The 13,931-nt window shown below is 43.7% G+C and overlaps 2 protein-coding genes across 7 annotated transcripts in view; one reads left to right on the top strand and one right to left on the bottom strand.

Moving 5' to 3' along the window:
* Positions 1-13,931, top strand: part of BPGM (bisphosphoglycerate mutase) — a 60,920-nt gene that overhangs the window by 28,326 nt on the left and 18,663 nt on the right. The gene's annotated exons all lie outside the window — the stretch shown is intronic.
* LOC141742546 (aldo-keto reductase family 1 member B1-like) lies at positions 53-6,416 on the bottom strand. Its single transcript, XM_074585104.1, has 10 exons — positions 6,351-6,416; positions 5,843-6,010; positions 4,683-4,799; positions 3,396-3,473; positions 2,597-2,719; positions 2,030-2,136; positions 1,798-1,879; positions 1,176-1,259; positions 620-702; positions 53-174 (listed from the first exon to the last, which is right to left on the bottom strand). The coding sequence occupies exons 1-10, from the start codon at positions 6,414-6,416 to the stop codon at positions 132-134; spliced, it is 951 nt and encodes a 316-aa protein (XP_074441205.1). The 3' UTR covers positions 53-131.

The raw sequence follows: 13,931 nt of genomic DNA on the forward strand, positions 1-13,931 counted from the left end.
AAACATCCCGTGTCTTCGCTGTCAGAAGCAGGGCATGTGCAGTAGGAAAACTAGCTGACTAGACAGCTCAAAGTTAGAGCAGAGGCACATGAGACACCAGAGGTCTAGTGAAGGCTGTGTTACAAGCATCTTCAGTATTCTGCATGGAAAGGGTAGTCCTTGTGAACTTTGGACCTGAAAGAAATCAAAGAGAGAATGTTATTTTCACGGGTGACCTAAAAGTTATATAGAGGTGCATGGAGGAGCCACCAAGGGAAGGTCTGTATCATGTAATTACAGAAAGAATATATGGAGATAAGCGTCTTAATTTCTCTAAAGCAGACAAAGACAAAATGAACATCCAGATCCTATTTTTTGTAATTCAAGTTACAGAGTTTCCTAGAAACTGAATTCAAAATGAGAATGTAGTTTGTTTTCTTTCTTTTTTTGTTTTGCTTCTAAAATGAAAATATTAAACCCTCTCCTGAAAAAGTATTTTTGGGACAAACCAGTTGGAATTTGAGTTGGCATGATTTTTAAATAAACTGAATTTCATGCTGCCAAGTAGCTGTGATACAAAATTCCTTGTAAAGAATATTCAAAATTTAAGAGTTGGAAGGAAGCAAGCTGTGTCACTTACATGCTCATTGTACAGATCCTCCAGTTTCTGTTAAAGCTGAGAATGGTTGCCATCTCCTCTTTAGTCAATTCAAAGTCAAAGACCTAGGAAGAGAAACAACTGGAAATCACCTCTTTGAAAAATCCAACAGTGTGAAGAAAGACAAGATTAGAGAGCAGCACCACACTGGAGGGTTCATTTTCAGTCATGGACCACTGAATTAACAGATAGAGGAACAACTTGTTGTATGGACACTATTTTATGAACATTGTTTATTCTAAATAAGACTTTTCTGGCATGTTACTGCGTGTGGGCCCCAAGCAAGTTGTGCCCACTGCTTCATCCACAAGCCACAGAACAGGAAATATCGTATAAGACCTCTTCATCTGTCCTCTCCAAAAGTAGGCCTGGCTTAACCCTCAGTAGACGGTAGGCAAGCATAAAGAAAGAAAAAGCCCAGTCCTCTTTTCTGAGGAGAATTTGGGAAGGGTAAGAAAGGATCCCTGCTTGCTTTGCAGGGGGAAACCATGCCAGACCTGAATGTGCCATGCACCCCAGCTCACTCGTAATCACTCACCTTGAAGTTCTCTGCAATGCGCTGTGGTGTGACAGACTTGGGGATCACAGTCACATTTCTCTGGATCTGGAAGCGAAGGAGAACCTGCCAAGAACAGACCACTGAGTCAGAAAAAGGTCGACTCCTGCTCTGGAGGAAGCAGAGCCTGTTTTAACAGCTGTTTGCCATCAAGTGTATATTTCAGTAGAACTAAACCCTTTCTGTGGAGCTACAATTCAAGTAATTACTGTCCCTGTGGCCTACATAGCACTTCCTGAAGGATGAACAGAGAAGTAGTGGAGGCCCGCATGGAAGGCCTCCTTTCCCATTCAGTTTTGGGATGGTCAGTTCCTTTTCTTCCTACCTGGACTTCCAGCAGTCTATGCAAGGCTTTCGTTCTTTGCAAGAGAACTTGAGAGGGGAAGTGCCACCTGAAGATAGGTCAAGAATCCTTTTGAGGGCCAAAGAGATAATAGTAGCATGACTTGCAGGCCCTATAATTAAAAATATGCATTGCTGGGGAAAAATCAAAGACGTGCCACAATTCATGGGGAATGGATGGAGGTTCTGCCTGCTCCTCAGGTCTATTTTGCTCTATGCCTGTGTTACAGGATGTGGTACCCACTGTCTGACACCTACATACCTGTGCTGGGGTTTTGTTGTGCTTGGCTGCAATCTCTTTGATCTTGGGGTCATCCAGAAGGGAAGGATCCTCTGGCTTAGCCCTACACAGGGGAAAGAAATCAGTGCCAAAAAACCTCCATAGAAGGATCCAACCTAGCAAGAGAGATCTGTATCTAGGTGAATGATCAATACTCTCAATGTTACAAGCATAATCCACACCAGCTCCCTTGCAAATTGCAAAGGAATCTTACCATGGCCTGTCAGGAGAGCCAAGGGGACTGTACGCTGTCACAGCAATCCCTTTGGATTGACAGTACTTGATCAGCTTCTCCTGGGTAAGGTATGGATGACATTCAATCTGCCAACAGAAAGGCATAGAGGCTGACAGTGGCAGCACTGTTGTAATATCGTTGTACTACATGGATTATTTTGTAATCCAATTAGAGGCTGCTTTTTCCCCAAATTTGCCAGTGGCCTGTGGGATAATATGCATCCTTACTATTGAAGACATATATTTTTATACAAAGGGCTTGTACAGTTTTTGCTTTGGATTTTTCACAAAAGGTCATCTCTGGGTTCTTCATTTTTCCAGAAAGAATATTTCCAGGGAAATACTCCAACATTCGTAAACAGTGGTTCAGCAAGGTGAGACAAAACCCGAAGTATCCGAGTGCCTTGTGTACTCACAAGTATCCACAGAGTGGGATTTAGAGCACACGCTGTGTCTACTTTTTCCATTTTTCCATCTCCTCATTCAAATGTAACCAGATCTTTATAATCCCTGAAAACTATTCACCTGCAGTCACTTTGCAGCTTACCTGGTTATTTGCAGGCTTGTACTTCAGTCCTGGTTTGTTCAGGAGTCTTTCAATCTGCTCATGGTTGAAGTTGGAGATTCCAATGGCTTTTACCAGACCAGCATCCACCAACTCTTCCATGGCCTAACACAAAGAAGAGCAAAATGGTCATCTGGTATGGAAGACAGGTCATGCAGATGTTCTTCCTGATGTGGCTTGTTTCCTATCACAAGCAGCACAAAATAACTATTTAGAGTTGCAAAGTTCTTTGAGGGCAAAGCAGGTACTGGTATATTAGTGCCGTCTCACCCAAGCCCAAATTCTCATTCCCTGTGTTTGTGGAAATTCGCACCAAGTTGCATGAGGAAAAGAACAATGATGCTCACTAATCTACTGTTGTGCAAGCACTGGAGGGCTGTGCCCCATCTGTAGGCAAGATCTCAACCTAAGGTGTCTTTATTTCTGTAAAATTTATTTGAGCAGTTCAAGAAAGGCACAAGAACCGTGATGAAGACAATTGTCCAGTTGGTATGGTCAAGCAACAAACTTTTTCTAACCTCAGTCTGGTCTGCTGCTCCCCTGAAAGTGATTGTGCAGCTCCCTGTGGGTCAGGCAGTCAAGTAAGGCACTCGGGGAATAGAAATAACTAGGTAATGACTATGCATGCACATTATGAAAAGCTACTTTGTACTGTCTTGTGTTCCTTCCAACTAATTTTGCATGCATGAGACAACAGTTCTTTGACTGCTGAAGGTAATGAAAACATGGAAGAGACTGATGAAGACAGAGGACGTGTCTCTTCTGCTGTGGCTGAACCTACCTCCCATGTCTGTAGAATATCAGCGTTGCTCGGTATAGCCATGCCTTTCTCATCTTTGGGAAACAGCTCGTCTCCTGCCTGTCAATGACAGAGAAAATGCTTTAAATAATCTCTGTTGGGATGCTAGCTATGTAAAAGAACCAAACAGGAATGTAAGGAGCTAAAGCTGATAGTGCGACCCATTGAGGTAATGATCCACAAGATGCATGCAGGGAAATTATTTACTCATAGAACAATATCTTGGAGTCTTACATGAGTTCACTTCATGTATTGTTCCATTATGCACTTTTAGGAAAAATAGCTTCTTTAGTTGGTTTTAGAAAGGTATATGGAGGATTGACTTTGGTCCTGTGAACGTTAACGTTTATACTGGAATAGATCTGCTGAAAAAGGTACTGCTGACAGATTTCCCATGGGAAAGCTCACTGTTTAAGTTGCTGTATTAGGAAAATAAGAACAGCCTGTAACTAGACAGTGTGGCCAAAATGTTTTGAATGATTGGAATTTTCTAGATGCCACAATATTATGCAGTTTCACTTGACAACTTTGTCCACATAAAGCTAACCAAAACAATATTGAGAGAATGAAATGAAGTTGAGCTCAAAGGCATTAGGTAGAATAGAGATTTTGGTCTGGGTGTAGCAGAAAGGAAAGGCAAAGGGTATATGTGTGTGTATATACACACACATGTATACAAACTGACATAAAGCCTTTGAAGTACACCTAGTCTGCAAAAGTTATGTATTGAAAAGCCTCATCTTTTGAAATCCAAGGTCTGTGAAACAACACCAAGGTTCCTACAGGCAAGGTCAGCTCAGTCTGGACTGTGTTAAGTGCTTGGTGATTAAAGACAGAAATGGAAAACAGAAGCATTTTTTTTGCTCTGTGATGCTGTAACATGCAGAGGAAAAAATTTCTGTCAGGCGGCAAAGCACAGCCCTCCTTCCCACAAGGGGTAATTTTCAGCTGAGCATGCTTTGGATTTGTAAAAGAAAGGGAAGGTGGCATAGTTTATGTTTGCAGCCAGGAGGCCTGACCTTAGTGCTAGGTTTGCCTCTCCCACTATCAAAAGGGCAGAGGACACTGTGCAAGCGGCAGTCCCAGGGGCAGAGATCACGAGCCTGGCTCACGTGGCCAGAGTAAAGCTGAATGAGCAGCACCGGAGCAGTGCTGGTACACACAAGAGACACATGTTCTTTCTGGACTGGAGCAGCAGTAGTGCTGCAAGCGTTACTGGCAGTTTTGAGGAGGTCTCCCAGGAGGGAAAGCCAAGGGCATTGCTGTTACCTTGAAGCCAAGTGGCCAGTGCATGAGGTAGAGATCCAGGTAATCCAGTTTCAGGTCAGCAAGAGTCTTCTGGCAAGCTCCCTTCACCAGAGGCTTTTCATAAAATGTGCACCACAGCTAGAGACAAAAAGACAAGGGCACACCGTCATCTCCTGCATTAAAGCTCTTGGGTGCTCTCCTGCACAGGACAGAAATACTCCATCTTCTTTGGAAGGCAATGTGGAATGAGGCCATCCTGGTGCTCCTCATACGATGCTTGCTCTGTGATGGGACTGGCCCATGGCACTGAATTCAGTATGTGCAGTGGCAGTACACGTGATCAGACAGATCTGTAGTAAAAACTCCTATTACAAGGTCAGATTTGTGTAGAAGAGGATGGCTTAGTTCAAGAAAGCTTTCTGTCGGATTTGACCATTTGTACTTTTCCTGTAGAAAATATTAGTCAAAGCCAAGGAAATATAAGACAAGCCACAAAGAACTGGTTGGCACCAACCTTTGCCAATGTAAAAAGGAACTTCAGAATCCAGCTAAATGTCCTCTTTTCCTTAGTAAGCAAGAGAAAGAGAACCAACCAATCACACCTTCTGTGAGCAGATTACACTGTCCCAAGGTGCCCAGAACCTCGTCTTCCTCACCCAGCAGAGACACCGCTTTGGCAGGACTGTGAGCCCAGCTGCTGGAACAAGCACCAGCCACTGCCAGGCTTGTCCCCTCCGCTGTGCTTTAGCAGCCTGTGAGGTGCCATTACCAAACTGGTTCTGCCTCTGTATCAGTCCTTTACACGGAGTGATCTCAGACCCCTGCATCACGGGTTTCTACCTTGCTTGGTGCTACCTGGCCCACTGTGCTCTTTCCTGCTTCCCTCCTTCTGCCCCAGTTGGTCTGCAGGTGTCCTCTCACCCACCCCCAACACTTCTGGGTCTTCTTAGCTGGGTGGCAGACCACAGCAGGGTGCAGACACAGCATGTCCGTCCTAACGCTCCATACAGAATGGGGCGAAGCAGTAATCTTGTATCAGGAGTGACTTGCATAATGTTATGAATTGCTTTATCCTACAGCATACAATTTGCCTGCCGTACTTAAGCTTCCTACTACGAAAATACTATAGGCAAAGCATTCTCCCGCCCCTGCTCCAGGGTTGAAAATCATCAGATCCTTACCTTACTGACGATGAAGAAGTCTTCTCGTTTCACAGTGCCTTCCTTGATTTTCTGCTGGATCCCTTCCCCAACTTCCTTCTCATTCTGGTACACGTAGGCACAGTCAAAGTGGCGGTACCCAGCATCAATGGCAGCCATCACTGCAGCTGTTACTTGTCCAGCTGGGGACTAAAAGTAATGCATAAGACATAAGACTCTCAAATCAGTACATGGTAAATACCTGTATCCTAGCAAAATAAAATAGGAAAACCAGCTTTCTGAAAGCAGTCCCCCTCTGCCCCAGGTTATTTTTTTTCCTTTACAAGAACAAGTGTTTTTTGCAGTCATAAATATGGGCTCCAAGGCTTGAAGCCAGCCTCCAGCTGTTTCTCCGTAGTCCCACGCAGGCTCCTGCCAGGGAGAGCAGAGCCCCAGACACGGGGACAGTTCTCCAGAGCCGGACCAGGGGGAAAGGGAGTTTTGTGCCAGGGAGCTCCGCAATACAGGTGCTTTTCTCTGAAGCTGTTACCTTCCAGGTGCCCAGCCCCATGAGGGGCATCTTGGCTGTGGTGTTCAGCTGCACGTAGGTTGCCATCTGGGCAGTCCCACTGCAGCCACCTCTTGCCTGACTTGTTTAATAGTGACTGGTCCCTGGCGAGGGCAGCGCCGGTGCTCTGGGTCCTTCCGCATTTGGCAAACAAGGCTGGGGCATTTCCTCTGTAGACTCAGCTCACGCAGGTTAACATGAAAGCTAAAATCAATTAAAAATTGCAGAGGTGATCAATCCCCTGGGGTGTGGCAGTGGTGTGCCCTTTGTACTGCTCCTCCCAGTGAAGTTTCTTATCAAAAGATAAGGATGGAGGGCAGCTGTGCCCTGATCCGACCTGTGTTTGTGCAGGGTTCAGCTCCTGCAGCTCCCTGTCCCTGTGCCATGGGTTGTTCATGGCTGTCTCACTTGTGATGCAGTTCCCCTCATCGATTACCAGATGGAGTTTCTGGCCTGTTTCATTCGGTGGCACTTTGGCCCACAATCTGTCATCAGTAAAGCCAGGGGGGTATCCCAAAATGAGTCAATAAAGAGGAGTCGCGGGGTAGGGCACGAGACAGAGGTCTGTTTGCTGTCAGTGCGTGGAGCTGCTCCCTCGCTGCTGGCTGCGTGGTTGTGGGCTGTGAGCCGTGGGCTGTGGAAGGGCAGAGCCCTTCTGGCTGGAGCAGCGTGTCCCCACGACAGGGAAGGTGGCCTGGGCTGGTCTCCCCTTGACAGAGCCTTGTCACCCTGCGTGCTGATGAAGTGAGACGGCTGGAGAAACCTCGGTGTGAGTTTACAGAGGAAGAAGTAGTTCCATTTCCTCTCCCCACGCAAAGGTGATGGTATCTATGCTTCAGAGGCTGGGAAGTGAGCCACAGGGAAGAATAGGGAAGTTCACACAGGGCATGCGTGGCAAAGGTGAAAAATAAAATTAAGTCCCCCACTTTTTTCCTGATCTTAACAGGACCATCCCTCTGGTAAAATTCCAGAGTTGCCTCGTTTTTCTTTGCGCTTTTACTTCTTGTTTTATTAGTACAGGCAACAGGCATATATCTCTATGGCTTGTTTTTTGGTGGCCAGTGCATTCATAAAGGAGAGTTTCATCATGCAGAGAGAGAAACCTAAGTGTGGAAGAGAAAAGGTGTCCTGTAGCTCCGTGGTCATCGTGGATCTCGTATATAATTAGCATCACAAACCTTTTGCACAGAAATAGAGCGTGCTCCAGACAGTGGATGGGAGGGTGTATTTTAATGTTTGCACACACGAGGGCAGAATTAAACTTGTGTGTGACTGTTGCTTTTGAATTTCTTCAATAATCTCTCATCAGATTGAATTGCATATCGCATTCCGTAGATTTTGTAACAGTGAGAAGGTGGAAATCTTTCTTCCTCTCTTTTCCAAAAAAGGATAAGAAGAAAAAAAATGAAGGTGGCTTACATTCGTAATAAATAAATAGGCATGAAAATTTTCTAGTAGGGACTCAAAAGATACAATCTAAGCTTTGAAGAAGAAATTAGCAATTATCACTAACACACTGACTTTCTGAATTGTGTGAATCTTAAATTAAAGGCACAGAAAAGAATTTCGTTTTCCCTGCTGTCTTTTGCACTAAATGTATGAGACTGCTTTTCCTGCCTTAACTCACCACTGTCCCTCAAAGATATTCCAAAACTTGCACTTTTAAGCATTTTTATGTGTGTGTGGAGAAATCAAGTCTGTTTTCTCCCCAGTGTTAACCGAGCACTTACTTACAGTATGTTGTATATCCCAGGGGAAACAGAAAGACTGTCTAAAATTTAGAATGGTTGGATCTACTATGACCGGTAGCACTTTAATGTGCTCAGCACCTCCAGCTTGTTTTTGACTGCAGCAGTCGATGGGGATTGTGGGCTGTCTGCAGCCGGTAGGAAGCAGTATGTGCTGTAGAGAGTTGGGTTGTTAACTACAGATTTGCGTCCAGAGGCTACTTCCATTGGGAGATTGGCCATTGAGTCAACGACATCGGAGCAAGCCTTTTGTTAAAATGTCTGCCAACAGTGTCAGCTCTCTCTTTATTCAGCCAGTCTAATATCAAACTCTGTCTAACCTATTTTGTATATTGGCCCTGATGTCCTCAGAGTGGCTGGATGTCACGATTTCAACACTCTCTACGTTTTCCAGTGCTTAATCTACCAGGAATCCCCTCTCTTCTCCCCCTGCAGCTCATGATGCAGCCATGGTGGTGGCTCGAGCACAATGGGGGAGACAAAATTCCTAAGGATCTGCATCCCAGCCTTTGCCTGAGCATGCTGGCATCTGGGGGAAGGAACCAAGAACAGCAAGAAGAGTAAGAACTGACCTTTTCCCAAGTGCTTTCCCCACTCTGTAGTTTAAACCAGTAGGCTCAAGCTGATTGAACAGGCGCTGGGATATCACGCCAGGCTAAGAAAGCAGAGCTGCTAAAAATGGTTTATGGCCTCTTGTATACTTCTGCTCAGTTACTGTGTGCCACCCTCTGGAGAGAGAGGGACTTCCCTGGAGGAGTAGTCACATTCTGACATTTCCATAGCATTGGACACGCAAGAAGCCTGAAGCGATATATTTTGGGTTTTGAGGACACCCCAGCCAGTCTGGCTCTGCAGCTGTAGTAGCTATTACAGTTGCAAATAGAGGAACAGGGGAAAGTCTGTGGAACCTCAGCTTGAAACTACCCTTCGGAGGAATTTTTTAACTTAGCAGAACTGCAGGAAGCTACAGTTTTGAGAGCTGCATCAAATGGGTTGGTTAACTTGCCAACAAGTGGGTACCTGAGGGCAAATAAAACAGGAAGAGATAGTTAATGAGGCAGTGTAAGGCAGCGGGGAGGAGACCCCTGGAGGCAGTGGAGGAGGTGTTGACAGCAGACAAGGGCAAAACAAGGCATGTTCACAGGGTTCCCAAAGTATAATATGGTTACATTTTCTTTTGAGTCTTGTCTACATGAAAATCTTGCTCTGTTTCATTATGTTGATGCAAATGCCTTTTTTGGACACGTATCAGTTGAAGTACGTTGCATATTGATTTAGCTTAAATCCGTTCCTTACCACTTCAGTTAAAACAGTAGAAAGCACTCTTCAGCATAATAAATTCTATCCTCCCACAGACTTAGCATTAATTTAACAGCACCAGTTTTTGAACTCGTTTAATTAAACTGCAACTTCCTTGCACAGGCCAGGGCTGGTTGCTGCGGAAGCAGAAGCATGTCAGTGTCTTTTGTGTCTTTTCTCAAACTTGTAAAAAGAAACCTTCTGATCATAGACTGGAGAGGTGGATTAATGTGGGACTGGCAAGTACTTCACTTGATTTTCTCTAGTTCAAGCCCTGTGAAAAGAGCAGGTACCAAAGCATCAACAAAGACCATACCTTCTCAGTTGTTTCTGTGAAAGAATGGGCTTTGTAAAGAGGGGATAAGCAACTTAAGTTAAATAGGAAGGACACCATGGCCAGCCTCCAAACCCAGCTCATCTACAAATGGAAAATGTACCCATCCCAGACCTACATTCTTGTACAGTTTTGTTGGTAGGCATGGTTATCACAGAAACGAGATTTTCTTCTCTTGCATGTGCAGACTGTAGGTTTTCTAAAGCTTATAACTTCTGAGAACAGTTTGCTATTTTTCTTGCCAAGTGGAGGCTCTTGTCCTTGTGGAAAAATATTTTTATGTTCCATTTCAAGTTTCATCAGTCAGCTGTGTCTAGTTTTGACAAGAAAAGGGCTGCTTCAAATGCCTTAAGAGTGGAGGAAGGGCTATGTTTTCCATTTGTGAAACACAAAAGTGTTGAAAATATTTTCCTCATGTTTGAAAAACAAAACAAAATGAAGCACACAGTAAAACCAATGAGTTCATCTTGATTAGGAGCAACATGAAAAATAGCACTGTGGAGTCTGTGCAATTAGAGCTGAATAGAAATTGCTTTATAACCTGAACTCGTACACAGCAGGGGAGCCAGATTGTTTTAGCTGACTGAGTTACTCAGGTTTTGTGAATACGAGAGCAGAACCTCATGTGGTCTTTCTTCTGTCACATGGCAGGACCCGTGGGCAATATGAACATTTAGGGGGGATGTGGAAGGTCCAGTGATTCCCACAAAGGTTTGGCTTATTGTCCTTCACTAATCCATGGATCGGCAGTTATTTTGCTGTGTGCTCCAGGTTTGCTGTAGGGTTGGTCAGATGGGCTTCCGCACTCTCAGCATCTGCCATTTCCAGAAGTAATTGAGGGCATGCAGGGAGGAGGCCATGAGCTGCAAATGGTTCTGGCAGGATGCTTCCAGCTGTTATGTTGTCTTGGTCTTGTAACTAGAACACATCTGTAACCTGAGGGGCTGCGAGAAGATGGTGGCCAGGTGTGGGTTGCTGCAGAAGCCAGGAAATTTAATTTGGCCTGTGTGTGCTCTCAGCTGTCCCCGTAAACTAGATGTAACCCAGAAGACCACATAAAGTGGCTTCTTCATGTCTAAAGTTTATGAGCACCTATATCTTTAGAAGGGCAAGAGACCTTGGTCAGACAGCACGGGCCTCATTTTACGGTGTCTTTCTAGAGGTATGATAACCGCCCTCCCCCAAAAAGAAAAAAAGAGAAAAAAAAAAGAAAAAAAAGAGACATAGTTTGTTACCAGATATATGTTACTTCTGCAAATGCCTTCTTAAGAAGGGCAGAACTGTACTGCCTGGGTTTTGTTCTCACAGATCCATTGAATTGATTGTGGCTCAGTTACGTATTTGGTACATTGCAGATGCAGACTTCTATCGGGAAGAATAATGACGGCAGTACTGAATGTTTAAACAAGTACTTGACCTATTCAAAATGCAAAATGTTGGATAGTGCCTCGTATCACTGCGAAGAAAAGTGTCGTTTATGTAATATAAAAAGGAGATGCTGAATTACGGGCAACGTATTTTTCCAGGCTCTTCTGTAGCAGCTAGATCTGGTGGCAATAGAGAGGAATAGACTAATTCTGAATAAAAACCTAGTGGAAGTCAGGCACAAAATTATTTAAATGGGTGGATTTCCATGTGAGTAAAACAGACATGAGATGAAAATTAGACTTGAAAAATGCTGGGAAGTTGAATACCCTAACTCCCCCTCCACGCATGATTTATTAGTCCTCTCTGCCTTTGCACTCATGCTCCTTTTTCGTTAAAGAAGAGTGGGGGAGCATGAATTAACTTGTGAAGCACAGCTATTTATTTCACAATTTAACTCCTAAAGTTCCCTGGGAAACAATCCTGTAAAAGATAGGCCTGATTTTATTGGTTTTTTTTAAGTCAGGAGCAACCCCAATGAATTCTGAGAAGCTACAGTAAAGTAGAATAGTGTGCTCAGTCCTTCTCTTTATATTATCTAATCATGACACACAGGACAGATTTTTTGTATAGGAAACTCATTTTTGTGCTCCATTCAAAACCAAACTAAACATCAGTCAGTCTTGTTTTGTAAACTGTTATGGTTCAAGAGAGTCACATACCATGGAAAGAAACTTAGGAAGCACAAAACAAATCTTCTCTGTAGTTTGTACAGTGTTTGTGAGAAAACAAACATAATAAATACAGACAGAGATAACTCTCCACACACACATCAGAAAGTTCTTAGTTAACCTGTTGTTCATTGTAACATGGAAGTAAAAAACTTTTAAGCATCTTTTTTAAGGTGAATCATTAATTTTTCCCAGAAAGACATTAGTACAAGCAAGCTTGAAGGTGTCTTGTGTGTGTTTGTTGTTCTCCCTGTTCTCTACATTGGGATTCCCATTTGGGTCATATTTTGTTATATTTGCCCAGATTCTTATGTGCTGTTACCATCCTCTGGTATCAGCACTATCCAGTCTGTTTTTTAACTAACTTATCATGCCTTGACTAGACACCACCCCGCTGCTTTCTTTTCTCGGAGGCCCTTTTAATTTATCTCTACCCAGACAGTTTCTTACTGACGTCTGATGTCTGCAGCACTTTGTTTATCATGGGGGAAAAAAAAGGCAGATTCATCACAGGATTTTCTTTGCTTTTGATACTGCTACAATAAGTTAATTTGTGCAGTATTGTGACTAAAGAACAGTGAAAAGCCCCAAACTAAAACCTGCAATCTAAACCACTCTAAAGCCGCAAAATTTAGAAGTGAAGCTTGTAGATCTTCAAAGTGCGTTTCTGGCTTTAGAAATGGGAAAAGTTTTGGTTGCGAGAAAGAATTTTGTTTTCCCAGGCATTGGCACCCTGTACAACTTCTTTTAGAGCTATTTTTGGGGGCTTGAACTGTATCCACGAGGGCTCCTTCAGAACATTGTGTTCCACGCACTTTCCTGTAGCATCCAGGCACCTGTTGTGGTAAGGTGTTTATTTGAAGGTGTCCATGTGATGGTTTTGAGGGCATAGAGAATGTGAGGTTTTTCCCGTGTGCATGTTCGCAGCTTGGGATATGCAGAAATGAAATAATTTTTTGAGTTAACAGACAGAACAGAACAGACAGAAGTCATGTTGTACTTCAGAATAACCTTGCCAGTAACTAGCCATGGGGGTTACGTAAGAAATTCGGTTCCCACTTTGGGTTTGGAATACAATGCCTCACATAGCAGATTCCCTCCATCTGTTTTGCATATAATTAAGGCTTTCATGTGTTTTCTTCCTCTCTCTCAGTCATTTATTCAATACTTAATGATTCAGAAAAACTTCTGCATTTACTTAAAGACTAAAGCTATGATTCTGATGACAAATGCGGGGTTAGTTTAAGTGCTTACACACTCACTTCTCTTTTTTTTTGAACAGATTTCCCCCCCAAGCAACGGAGTTAGAGTGAAAGAAAGGAGAAAACTGCCTGCCACATGGACTTATCCTTCTGGTTTTGACATAAAGAGAATCCACTCAGATGCATGAAGTTATATATTGCCTCCATACCCAAACAGGATGAAAGCCCCACTGTATTTACATGTGAAAACCGCATTGTATTAGGCACTAGTAAAACAAAAGGTGAAAAAGGCCCTTTGCTGAGGAGCTTAAACTGTAATTGTGTGACTAACTGGTGTGCTGCAAGGTACACCTCACTGCTCTGTCAGGTGCACCCCCAAGTTTTAGGTAATAATAGGCTTGTTTTAAGACGTGGTGGTGTGATATATTGTCAAATAGGGGTAGGTGTGTGATGAAAAATTACCCACGCATAGGCATGCTTGCGCCAAGAAAATGTTGAGAACCACTTGTCTGGTTAATGCAAGACGCGGTGAGTGGCTCTAACAAAAAGACGGAAATAGGACCAGCACATCCTTGCCTCCTGCGTCCTCTCTGAGCTCTGTTGGAGAAGGCTTAATTTTCTTTTTATTATAGACCAGAATCTGGTGTGTAGAGACATACGAAGGACTTCAGGCCAACAAGACTGTGCAGCACTTTATGTGAGCTGTGGCTGTGGTCTCAGGGACGAGGAAAACAGCTTCCAGTCCATGAATACACATAAGTTTGCTTAGGATTCAGCTAAACAAGTGGGTTTAGAGACTAGGCTTGGGTGAAAACATGATATTGATATCTTGTGGTCTTGCAGTCTTCCTGGGATGGAAAAAATGAAGCTGATTGAAAAAGCGG

Source organism: Larus michahellis, chromosome 1 (assembly GCF_964199755.1).
Source record: "Larus michahellis chromosome 1, bLarMic1.1, whole genome shotgun sequence".
Taxonomy (NCBI): domain Eukaryota; kingdom Metazoa; phylum Chordata; class Aves; order Charadriiformes; family Laridae; genus Larus; species Larus michahellis.